This window comes from Cyrtonyx montezumae, unplaced genomic scaffold (assembly GCF_038088225.1).
Source record: "Cyrtonyx montezumae isolate F1298 unplaced genomic scaffold, pur_monq_1.0 scaffold_9, whole genome shotgun sequence".
Taxonomy (NCBI): domain Eukaryota; kingdom Metazoa; phylum Chordata; class Aves; order Galliformes; family Odontophoridae; genus Cyrtonyx; species Cyrtonyx montezumae.
In genome coordinates this window covers 11,241,867-11,254,920 of record NW_027072100.1, presented here as the reverse complement: position 1 = coordinate 11,254,920, position 13,054 = coordinate 11,241,867, and the positions used below count along the sequence as shown (strand labels likewise).

Here is a 13,054-nt window from a genome sequence, read left to right as displayed (position 1 = left end):
TTACGTGCCTGTCTTGTGGCAGCGTTGGTGGTTCAGCAAGCTCCCCCCAAAGAGAAATAAAGCAAAACCAGAGCAATTGTTCCTATGCGAGAAAAACTCCATAATTAATCAGAAATTTGCATACATATTGAAGGGAAAGTTAGGGCACAGTTTTGGCTTAATAAACTTGAAAAATCTGGAGTAATTGGTGGTATGCGTATGACTTAATTACACCGAGGGGGAGCTAAAGAGGGCTTCTGTGTGTCTGCATGAGTCCTGCTCTCTATGCACATCCCATACAATTAAAGAAACTGAATTCTTCACAACGATGCGTGTCAGTATTTCATATGGCTGCTTCTCTCCCCACGCTGAGGAAAAGGATCCAAAGATAAAGTGTGGTTTTAATTTCAGATTGTTTTCATTTTTTATTAATACCTTGCATTTTAATATCCCATGGACGCATCTGCTGCTGTCCTAGCGATGCTTCCTCGCCAGTGGTGCTGGTTATGAATGACCTAGAATCAGTTTTGTTTTGTAGCACATCTCCTAGCAGCATAGCAGTAGTTTTATTTTCTTCTGTTAAGTAGTATAGACAGAAGTGCCTATACTGTCAGTATTTTGCAGAGCAGTAACTGTTACTCAGTCACGTTCAGAATCTGCCCTAAGTGAGAACTGGCAGCAGTGCTGAATGAACAACTTGTGTTCTGGAAAACAGCTCTGCCATATAATTTCTGGGAGAATTTCACAGAAGAGAAAATCTGACTTTGTATCTTGGTGCAAATCTCAATATAAAATTTGGTTTTGTGGGTTGATAGTTTTGTTTAAGTAATTTCACCAAGGTCGCTTACTGTTCTCGCTGTGAAATTCATTGCTGACACAGTGGATGGGCACTTCTCCAGCAGGCTTAGCACAGTCTAACAGCAATGAACTCAGCACACAAGGTATTACTTCTATTTTGGGTAGAGCACAATAAGAGCTAAAAATAAAAATTAATGATGCTGTATTTGTTTTCATTTTGAATTAAGCTTTGTTCTCACCTCACTCAATTATTAGTTTCATTTACTGGGTAAGTTTGATTCAGTCTTGACTAACATAGACATCTCTGAACAGAGTGTATTGAACTTTTCTGAACTCTTGTGCGCCCACTACTGCTGCTTATTTCAGACCACATGTTTTTTTCCAGTTGTTAATTGAGAGAATGATGCTTCATTTCAATGTTTGTGGAAAGAAAAGAATAAATTAATGTCTTCATCCCATTCTGAAGTTGATTGAGCAGAATTTTTTTTTTTAATGAAAATTGATACTCACAGAAGGAAATGTTCATTTAGCATTATTGCTTTGCTTGGTTTCCTTCGAATGTCTCTAGAAGCCATGTAGGTTTTCTGGTAACTATTGCACAGTGAAAGACTTTCTGCTTGAAATTGTATTGTTACAAGCATCAGATGTTACTGAGTGGTGGTGCTCATTTCTGGGGGAAAGAAGATGTTTATTCCATCCCAACTTGTTTTACCTGGCATGAGCACTGCTGTTGGATTTCATCTCAAGTACAGTACTGCTTCTCCTGCGTGGCTGATGTTTTTCAAGGAAATCACAGGCCTAAAAATAGTCTGCATAAACAACAGTAAGAGGTTTGTACTTTCAGTTCCAGGTTGTAGCAGTATCTTGTTTTTATTTTCTGTCCGTTTCCAAAATCCATTAAGCTGATTAGCAGTATGTTTAAAAACAAAAGAAAAACCTTCTGTGAAACCTTGCACCGAGTGTTATGCGTAGGTGAGTTCAGAGCGAGAAGTCTGGAAGCTCTAGTGATCACCTTTACATCTTTATGGATGTGATGTGTTCTGAACATTTTTCAGGCATCGTCCAACCTCTGAAATCTCCTTGTGATTCTGAAACTGGTGTTAAAAAAGTACGTTGTCAAGTGAAAGCATTAGTGCTAGTTGGAATTCATGATTGTCAACCGTATTTAACATCCTCTGTGTGCCGAACGAAAAGCTTTACTTCTTTTCCTTTGGAATAAAAAGGCATTATTTATCAGCTTGAAAGAGATAAGGGAAAACTCCAGCTTGCAAATTGAGCAGTAAATCAGTTTGGTCATCCATTTTATCTTTGTTTGTCTCTGTCTTCTTTCAGAACAGAAATTGTACTTTGTCTTACTTTTTTAATAGCATGGTTACTTCGGTACATTTTGATATGCTGTAAATTCTGTAATTCAGACTAATAAAAATTGTTTTTCCTTCTGAAACAAGAAGGGTAATCTAGGCAACAGCCTTTGCTCCAAAGCTGCTGTTAAAACATGCAGTCATTTTTCCTCCTTCCCCTGCACTGCGTCTTTAGAAAGCCTGTGGGGCAGTAGGGCCTGAAACTGAGGGCTGAAAACCCTGACTGATTTTCATGGCATTTTGGTTTCTTATGTGTGAATCTGAGGCTAGATCACCTTTTTCTCCCTTTAAGTTGTTGCTCACGACTGTAGTTAGTGCACATTCAGCATCCCTCTCTGTGTGCGGAGATCAGAAGAGAAAATTCATCTTTCACTGTCATTTCTGCCTCGTCGGGGCAAAATGAAGGCACAGGAATTTAAAAGGAAACTAAAGAGTATTGGTTTGAGGACTGATTAATCATTAATGTTATCAGTGGAGTTAAGTGTAAAAGCATTTCCAGCTAATCTCCTATTAGTATGAAACTGAAAGGTGTCTGGGGCCTGTGTCACACTGCTGCATACTTGGCATGGGGCGAGGTGATGAAGGTGCCTGGAGCAGCAAGGCTGTGTTCAGGGCTTGGTTTGTGGCATCTGAGTCTGACAGTAACACCACAGACTTCACAGATTGGTTCCTGGAGATGTTTGAGTTAAGCTGAAAGATGATTAGGAGGTTACAGTTTGTAAAAAAAAATAAAAAGACTCTACCTTATTTTATTCAAATTCTAGTAAACTGGAAGAAAACAAATCTTATTGTGCCTCCTTTACATCCATACCTACTCATACTGCTTTTACCAGCAGTCGACAGCAGTAGCAGTGTTCTCTCACAACTGAACTTGCGATGAAATCAGTTTAGGGATTTCATTTACTAAATAACTCAGTGACCAAACGTATTTACTTAAACGTGACTTTGAGGATTATTGCATGTAGGCAATGTATTGGAGTCATTGTGTCACTGCTGGCAGGAGCAGCTTATGTTGTACAGGTGCTGTGGCAGAATCGCCCCAGTGGAGCCGGGTGCTGGGTGTGCAGGGTGCTGGGTGCAGGGTGCAGGGTGCTGGGTGCTGGCTGTGCAGGGCAGTGCCCGTTGTGTGCAGCTGAGGCCGTCGCCCTCTGCTGGCTGCTGCAGGGCTGCACGCTCTCGGTGCTCACATGGGAGTGTGGAGCATTTTACTTCTGTTCAGCTCTGTGTGCATCTGAATGCATTAGAACTTACCCACTGACACATGGGAACTCCTTGGTTAATAAATATATCTATTTAATTTTTCTGAGAATTAAAAAAAGGTTGTTTTTTTTCTTTTTTTTCCCCAGTTTTCTAGACAAGATTGACATAGTCAAACAAAATGAGTATACACCGTCTGACCAGGTAAGGACAGTTTATCTTTCTCATTAATTTTCTGATTGCTGTTTCAGGTACTAATGCAGTCATTACCATTTACTGTACACATTCAATATTCCAGTAAAAATTACTGTGTCGTTTGAGTCTTGTACTGAGTAAATTATTTATTATCTATTTGGAGTAGTTACTTACAGGTAAGTATGTAAGTACTGCATTTGTAAGTAGCAGTAAGAACAACTGTTTCAGGCCCTTGTTTGGGACCCCTGACTGCATACAAACTCCACACAGGCTTACAGTAAAACAGACCCTTGTGGATTTCCTCTGGGACACTGCATGTTTGTTCTGATAACTACTGAGTGCAATTAATAATTAAATTGCTTCCTTACATTTTTTTCTTGAGGTAGGTAGTGTTTTTTATTTGGCTGTTTTCCTGTCACACTCGTTTTGGTTTCTAGTGGTGCAGAACTCCAGAGAACACACTTTGTCAAACTTACTTCTGTGTATTAGGCCATTAGAACTGTCAAACTATTTGAGACCCAGGGATCAATATCTACATACAAATATTTCAATATAAGTATTAAAATATCCAGACAACAATAGTTTACTGTTGATGTTAAAATGTAGCCACTTTGATTAATGATTGAACAGTGTCGTATAACCTTTGGATTTTGTGTGGTTTTGATTTGACTAACCAGTTTGATCCCTGTGTGCTAAGAACAGAGCTTGTATTGTGCACATACATTTTTTTACAATCTGTTCATGATCTTGTCTACATACTCCAAATGTTACACTTCAGCTGCTGTGTGGATCTGCTGTGCAGAACACCAAACTTTAAACCCTAAGTTATAAAACCTTTAATTGAATTCAGAGTGGTATTCTGTAGTAAGTTACTGTTGGACTGTGTGTGATGCTCATACAAAATAGGTTCATCAGTGTTAATTACCTGCTAGGTAAATCTGTCACTGCTTTTCAGTGCACACGAATGAAAAATAAGAGTGCGTTTTGTTCGTGTTTAAGAGGGCTGCTCTGAAAGTAATGCCTCCTGTTTTCTAATGTGTACTCTCCACACCAGAGGCAGATATTGGTGCTGTGGCAGCAGGGCTTGGACCTTCCCACCAACATTCTGTTACGTTTTGTTGCCACGTGACAGATGGCATCAGAGGGGCAGTGTGACAGAATGTAGTCTCACATGGAATTGCATATGGAGCAGAGGTGTGCGATTGAATTCCTCTGTGCAGAAGAAATGGCACCTATTGATAGTCATCAACACTTTCTGAACCTTCGTGGAGACCAAACATTGGATGTGAGCATAATGAGGCAGAGGGTGGTATGTTTCAGCATTGACAACAGCGATGTGAAAGGCAAGACATATCCTGGACAACCGTGCACTGTTGTCACACCATGAAATGAAGAGAGTTTTGATCAGCTCATCCATGCAGATTATAAGCAGGGAGCTGTGTACAGGGATGAATATCAACTTAAGTGCATGGGGATCAGCAGGACCAGGTGAGCCCTACAAATGTTTGCACAGGGACAGAAAGGAAACCATGTACAAGTTTGTCAGGCCCTGTTGAACCAACATGAGGCTGAAGGTGGCAGTTTCCTGGATCATCATTACCAGTGATGAGACGTGGTTTCACCACTATGAGATGAAGACAAGATGGCAGTCCATAGAGTGACTGCGTGTGCATTCTCCATCAAGGTGCAGCCCTCAGGGGGCAAGGTGATGAGCCCTGTCTTTTGGGATAGGAAGGAGCTGATCCTTCTGGATTTCTTGGAACCCAGACAAACCATCAACTCACCACTACTACACTGTGAAACTGACTTAAGCTGAAGACTCATGCTTCCATTTCCAGGCCAGAGAAGAAGACAGCCTTCTTTTTTGCAACAGAATAACGTCAGACTCCAGTCTGAGGACCACGGAGTGCATTGTCAGTCTTTGCTGGACTATCTTACCACACCCACCATATAATTTGGATTTGGCACAGTCCAACTTCCATCTGTTCAGACTGATGAAAGATGGACCATGTGGGCAATATTTTCCTAGCAACAGTGCCAGCATCGCACCTGTGAAACAGTGCTCACCTCTGCTGGTGCAGATTTATACAAGCATAGCATGCATGCTGTTTTTTATCACTGGCAAAAATGCATAGCTGATAGTGGTGACTACGTTAAAAACAAGTGTTGTGTAGCTGAGAATTTATCAAATAGTGTTATTGTACTCTTTGTATTTCCTGTAGTTTCCATGGAAATAAATAGGAGGCATTACTTTCAGAGCAACCTACATAATAGGACTTTGTAGCAAGAATAGTCATTTCAGTTTTTTATAGCTCTCAAATCATTGTTATCATTTTTGTTTCTATAGGACATTTAAAATCTTATCTTTGAGAAACAGTTCTTTTCAGATGTAGGTGGTTGAATAGCTGATTCTTTTAAGGAAAAACAAAAAGATGGCAAATTCAGAGTCCTAGGCACTTCTTTCAGTAACCAAGCACTGAGTAGCTTGGGGGAGAGATCTGTCTTTGAGCTTGGGAGTGGGTTGGTAGTTGCTTAAAGATGCTACTGTGCACCACAGTCCCACTGAAATCAGTGAATGTGAATCTCCAGTGATGATTGTGCCATGGGTCTGAACTTCTGCATTTGCTGTAAGTGACTGCTGAGTGTTCTCTTCCAGGCTAGGCACTGGCACCTTGACTGTGGAACTGTATGTGCTTTTAAAGTTGAGCACAAGGATATTTGTGTAGGCATTTTTGAGGTCGGAATGCAGATACATAATGCTCTATTCACTGTTTTTGTAGCACGCTGTCAGCACTAAGTAAAAAGTTTCCTTTCTCTTGCTGGATATGCAAAGAATTATACAGTATGTTGAATCAGTTATTTTTCCTTTATGCTCTAGGATCTTCTCAGATGCAGAGTTTTGACATCAGGAATTTTTGAAACCAAGTTTCAGGTGGACAAAGTAAATTTTCAGTAAGTATCCTCTCTTTTACATATTCTATTTTTTCCCATTCTTTGATATAGCGTAGAAGAACCAGGATAAATTGGAGGAAGTAATACCTCCAAATGACTTGTTGCAGGACCTCTTTTAGTGTTGTCTTAGTAAAGATGAAAATGAACCTGCAGAGTGCATATGCCAGAATTTCTTACTCTTTACCTGTAGGTGTTAGTGAGGGCAAACAGTTAGATTTTGTAGTAAAAAGCCCTGCTTGCATATGTCAGTGGAGTGATAGCTGCTAAGGATCTCATCATCCCTGATTTCTTCTAGTTTCTGTGACGTGGAAGTCCTAAAAGTTCTTATATGCAGTGTTTTCATTTGTCTGAGAAGTACTGTGACCCAGTTTGTGTTTTTTTCTCCAGTATGTTTGATGTTGGAGGGCAACGAGATGAACGCCGGAAATGGATCCAGTGTTTTAATGGTATGATTAGAGTTTGTTTTTATGAAATAATAATTTTAATGATGGTCTTATATTCTCACCTTGTAAAAGCCATCTTCTTTTCCATGTAGCTTGCTAAGGAAATGGCTGAATAGTCATACTGGATGGAATTTTTTTTTTTGTCATGTAAACTTTTGTAACTGTAATCTGGGAGATGTAGGGAAAGGAGAATGTAGGTGGAAAGGAATGAAAGAATGAAGGTTTGATGATTAAACATAGCCTTTTTCAGCTTTCCTCACTTGGTTTAATTGCATTTATAGGCTTTTTTTTTCCCCAGGCATTCTGTTAGCTCTGGAATCTTAACACTGATATTCCAGTTTATTGTAGGAGACTGTATTCCTAACATCCAAGCAGTTAAAGTGAGGTAGTTCTGTGTGTATCCTGAAGTGTTGCACACACCCTCACTAAAGCTGTTTATTTCACCTCTGTATCTGTTACCATGTGAAACCTTTCTCCACATAAGTTTTCTTAACGCTAAAGTTGGTGAAAATAGTTTCCTCTTTTTCTTTCTTCTTTGGGCAGAATATTTATGAAGTTATGCAGAAGTCTTTTTTTAGACAAGTTACAGTGAGATAGAATCATGGAATCATCATAGATCCTACAGAAGAGAGGAGCTAGGATGTGGCTTAGAACTCTCTTCACTGCAGTTTCTGTCACAGGAGTATCAGCTGAACACTGCTGATGTCTGTGAGATTACTATGCAGTATTTTCCTCTGTGCTATTTATAAGAGATTTGTTTGATTTTTACCTCTGCTCCTTCCTCTTCCTGTTACCTCATGATCTGACTCATCTCTTCTGCTGTTGATGTCTGAGGCAGATGATCTTAGAAGTCAGTGTAAGGGGTATGGAGCAGCTGGGCCACAGAGAGACACGGAAATCTGAGTTCTGTAATTCTGTGAATATCTCCAGGCAAAAGATAGCAGCCCTTTTTGATTTCTGGTACTTACAAAGCTGTAAATAATAGCATTCCAGCCTGAACTCCTCATGAAGCTGAAACTTCAGCAACTTTTTCATGAACTCTTAAATTCTTTGTTTTTCTTCTGAAGGTTGGTACTAACTGATGAATATTTCTTGATTTAGATGTGACTGCTATCATATTTGTGGTGGCCAGCAGTAGCTACAACATGGTTATACGAGAGGACAACCAGACCAATCGGCTTCAGGAAGCACTAAACCTCTTCAAGAGTATCTGGAACAACAGGTCTGTGAATTCGAGTTTCACTGTTAGTATCAAATAAACTAGTAATCCTGGTGAAGACTTGTTAGAGAGTAACCTATATTGTTTGCTTCTCACAGCCTGGTCTGAGCTGGCCTTTGCCTTGTCACATTAATGTCTCATGCACTCAGCTAATTGAAGAACACCTTAGAGAGTTACAAGTTGCTGTATTGAGTGTTAAGAACCATATAAACCAAACCTTGGGGTGTGTACACCCTGAATTACACTGCTGAATTCATGTGCAGAAGTCACCTTTCACAGTTTCTATATTGGCTCATGACATCAGATCTAGATTATGTTTCTTTTTACTAAATGATCCTGTGTATGCCATCTCAAGTTATCCAGCTTCAATTTTTTATAGGTGGCTACGGACCATTTCAGTAATTCTTTTCCTGAATAAACAAGATTTGCTAGCAGAGAAAGTTTTAGCAGGGAAATCGAAAATTGAAGACTACTTTCCAGAATTTGCTCGCTACACTACACCAGATGATGGTAAGACTTTTAAGTTTTTTTCAGCAATTTATAATTGTATTATTAATCACATTTGTAATGGCTTTGGTAATTTGAGGTAGGATTTGAAAATTGCAAGGATAAATAATCCTCGTTGTTTCTCAGCCAAGCAGTATTGTTAGAATTAGAACACAAGGGAACAGCACAAAGCTGTGATAGAGGAGGTTACCACTGAACATTAGGGAAAATTTCTTGAGTGTGAGGGTGGTCAAAGACCTGAGCAGGTCTCCTGGAGAGGTGGCTGGGGCCCCGTGCCTGTCTGTATTCAGAGGCATTTGGATAATGCTCTAATATGCTTTAACATTGGGTTAGCTCTGAAGGGGTCAGGTAGTTGGAGAAGATGGATGATCTTTGTAGGTCCCTTTCAAATGAAATATTTTATCCTATTTTAGGTATTTTATAATGTGACAAACCTGTCTTTTATTTGTTTAATACATTGATGGTTTTCATCCTTTACTTTGGTGGTAGTTTGTGATACCGTTTATACCAGTACTGCTGGAAACTGTAGCACATACCTAAAGGATATCTTTGACCCTGGTGTCAGGGGTGGTTACCACGAGTCAGCAGGCTGATCCTTTTTTTTTTAATAGGAAGCCTATAATGAAGGGCCTTCCTCACAGAATTGTGCAAATATATACATCTGTACACAAACAGACCCATAGTAAATGGAATATCTTCATTAATTACAATTTATCTGTAACCTCACTGGTACAGTTGCCAAGCTGTTGAGGTGTGACACCCAATAGCAGCAAGAGTGTACTCCTTTCAGTCATATTTGGAGTCATTGTTCTAATCTGCCAGATGTCAGCTACTGGAGGTGCTTTAACAGTACTTTGTTCAAATATTTTAATATCTTGATGTTTTAAATATATATATATATTTTATTTCTTAGTCAGTTTTGCAAAATATATATGTTTTTATCACACGTGAACTGAAAACTGGGCAAGATACAATCTTTAGGAGCTATCAGTAAAAAATGTGTGTTTTAATGAGATGTTTATCTTCTTATTAATCAGCAACACCAGAGCCTGGTGAGGATCCCAGAGTTACAAGGGCCAAGTATTTTATTAGAGATGAGTTTCTTGTAAGTATTTCCTTTCATTCAGTATTGCTTATGTGGTTCTTCTTAAATGCAGGCTTTTAGGCACTTAATACTGAAAAATGCTGCCACTTCTTGTGTAGTTTATATTTGATGTCTGCACTGAACAAAACAGATATGTTTAATGGCTCAGCACTTTATTAGCTGCTCTTGCAGGTATGTTTGTTGACACAGGCTGTAATTAAATAGCAAAAGCATTGGTGAGAAATAAGAAACCCCAATTGGAGAATTATGAGTGAATTGCTGCTGCTGTTAGTGGAGCCAGGCTTTTATCCATACATCGTTTCTAAAGACAAAGACTAAAGACCTACCTTAACCTTCATTCACATGAGGTCTGAGACGGTTTTTTGTTTTCTCTGGTTTTAATGTAACCTCTTATTTATCTCTTCTATCAGAGAATCAGCACAGCAAGTGGAGATGGAAGGCACTATTGCTATCCTCACTTCACGTGTGCGGTGGATACAGAGAACATCCGGAGGGTTTTCAATGACTGTCGGGACATTATTCAGCGCATGCACCTTCGCCAATACGAGTTGTTGTGATGGACAGCACTTTTCTCTGTGTTTTGGACTCCTTATTCCTTATTAGAAAAGAAAAAAAAAACCTCCCTTGCCCACAAGGGACAGAAGAGAACTGTTTGAATCTCCCATTGATTTGCACCCCTCAACTTTTTCTCCTTGCTGGACAATAGCAGCTCTTCTAAGCTTGCTTCTGTACCCCTCGGACAGTTTGAGATGGCCCCTAACACTTACAAGGCCATTTCCATGAGGACTCCCTAACACTGTTATTAACAAAACAAAAACAAAAAAAAAAAAGGAAAAAAGAAAAAGAAAAAAAAAGAAAGAAATAAACTGAATGATTGAAAGCCCTGAATGTGGAGCACCTGAAAGAATTGGGGGTTAAAATTTAAAGCATAAAACAAAAATTGGGGAGAGAATACTTTAGGTAATTTAGCACTGTTGTGGGCGTAATCATATAACCCGTGATCTCCACTTTGTACCATTCACTGCATCAGAGTAAAGAAGGTGCCAAGTCACAGACCAAGTTTGAAGACAGACACTTGGGTTTGGTTCTCTGACTGTAATGTGGCTTTGAACGGAAATACTGACAATTCTACAAGACCTAGACAGTGCAAAAACCAACTGCTACCTTTCAGAAGGGTATTTTTAGAACCAGTCTTGGTGGTCTTAAGACAGCCATGGACATTTATGAATTGAACTGCATATGGCCTGTGATGGCAGAGTTAACCACACACTGTTTTCAGTTTGTCCACTGATGATCCCGTCTGCTATAAAAATCATTATCTGGACTGTAGTCCTCACAGTCTTTCCCTTCTTTTTCTTCTTCCCTCCCCTCATTTTTTATTTTACTGCTGGATTATTATTCTTGTACAGACTGTAAAATGTATTATTTTGTACAACTTTATTGAAAAAAAAAATAACTTGTAGAAGATCTTTGTGCCTTGATTATGGCTGTACCTGTACAATGAGCTAAGATGTAAGTATGTTTGATTGCGCTGTACAGCTTTGTCAACCCTATCTGCAGCATTAGCTCAAGGTAGGGAAAATTTATCTGTAGTTTAGTTTTTCTGGTTTATAAAAGAAGGAAAAATACTGTTTAGTAAAAAAAGAAAAAAAAAGAAAAAAAAGATAAAAAGGAAAAAAAAAGAAAAAAGTATAAATTGTGCAAACTTAACCACTTTAAAAGTGAGGTCTTCAACAAGTGACCAGATGTTGCAGCATCATGCTTTTTAATTTTAGCTTTAATTCATTTAAATCTCTATCCAAATGCAAAACATGGCTTGTTTCTACATAAACCAAATTTTGCTACAAATCATCAATGTTAGTCTTTGGTCATTCATAGTCCTTTTTGCTAAAGACAAAAACAGAACAATAACAAACACGTAGGGCATCATGCAGGTCTGGTGACCATCTCTAGACTGGGCCAAATACCCCACCAACCTCCACTTCCACTGCGTGGGCATAATCCTACCACGATGACAAGGTGTGCACTGCCCTTGGATTTGGCCACTGAATTCCAGTTTCAAATGACATTTTTATTTCTCTTTTAATAAAGAGATACTTTAGAACCTTTTTGTTTTATATTAACTATATAAGTAGCTTAAAGTGAAGATGTGTGGATTTTTCTTAAACTTGAATAATTTATGCAAATTATATGCTTAGAACAACATGTGGTACAGTAAAAAGAAAAAGAGCAAAAATCACTGTAGCAATAAGAGAGCATGTAATTTTAGTAACTACTACACTGCTTTATATTTTATACCTAGGTGTTTTATGTCTCTGTGAGTGTGTTACTTTTTCATGTGTCTAAACCTACGTGTACAATTTGTACAGAGTCAGAAATTACAACTGTAATAACACATCTAGAACAGTGTTAGCTTATATTACTCAAACACCCCTGTTCCCTCTCATTTACACCCCTAAACTGATCTGGATCTTAACGCAGTGACTTTCAAAGGAAAGCAAACTCTCTCCTCTTTGCCTTTCACACCATCTTCCCTTCATCCAAGGGGGCGTGTTTCTCGTTTGGGAAGAGGTGCAGTTGAAATGGAAGTTAGGGTGTGGTCAGTGGGGTGCAGCTAAGGTTTGCTTCAGGTGCCAGGTGCCTTCAGTGCTCAGACTGCAGCTGTTGAGGATTGTGAGTTTTCAGTGCTTTTGTGGCTGAACTTCTAAACGAAGATTGATGGCTTTGTCCGTTTTCACGTGTGTGAAGAGCTGGGATTGGACGGAGTTCACGTCCCAGACACTCCAAATAATTCAGAATTGCTATCGATTTTTCAGAAGACACTAACTCACCTGACAATACTAGCTGCAGTTGATCTTTGTTTTTGAGAAATGACCTTTCCTCTTCACGCATTTAGAAAATTGTCACCGGACCCTGATGGAACTGCAGGGGAACGTGGCTGGAAATTGCCCTCGGTCACTGCAGAGCGTATCCAGTGCCCGTAGGTGAAGGGAGGTAACAATGGGACTCGCAGAGCCAAGAGGAAATCCATTGTGAGCCTTAATTTTAGTTACAGGAGCCAAAATCTTTACCTTAGTGCCAACCCTTAATCTCGAGCCTCGGAGGAGTTGGTGTGAACACCACGGTTATGAACGGGGAGGACGTGTGGTGGTGTAAGGAATGTAATCTCTCACCTGAGAGAAGCAAAGCCCCTCCACTTAAACCACCCACAGAGATCCCAGCTTCATCCTCCAATAATGATCCATCGCAACAATGAGCTATGTGAGGCAGGAACAGTTTAAGAAACCTTCAGGTAAAG

The 13,054-nt window shown here is 39.4% G+C and overlaps 1 protein-coding gene across 4 annotated transcripts in view; it reads left to right on the top strand.

Moving 5' to 3' along the window:
* The window catches only part of GNAS (GNAS complex locus), a 126,702-nt gene extending 115,320 nt beyond the window's left edge, over nt 1-11,382 (top strand). For 3 of the 4 annotated variants that reach the window (XM_065754445.1, XM_065754446.1, XM_065754447.1), the window contains exons 6-12: nt 3,485-3,539; nt 6,409-6,482; nt 6,870-6,928; nt 8,027-8,147; nt 8,524-8,654; nt 9,689-9,756; nt 10,167-11,382. In XM_065754445.1, coding sequence (XP_065610517.1) covers nt 3,485-3,539; nt 6,409-6,482; nt 6,870-6,928; nt 8,027-8,147; nt 8,524-8,654; nt 9,689-9,756; nt 10,167-10,313 — 655 coding nt within the window. In that variant the 3' untranslated portion in view covers nt 10,314-11,382. The remainder of the gene's footprint in view (nt 1-3,484; nt 3,540-6,408; nt 6,483-6,869; nt 6,929-8,026; nt 8,148-8,523; nt 8,655-9,688; nt 9,757-10,166) is intronic. The other variant, XM_065754448.1, reaches the window with a different exon arrangement.
* Nucleotides 11,383-13,054: the final 1,672 nt, after the last annotated feature.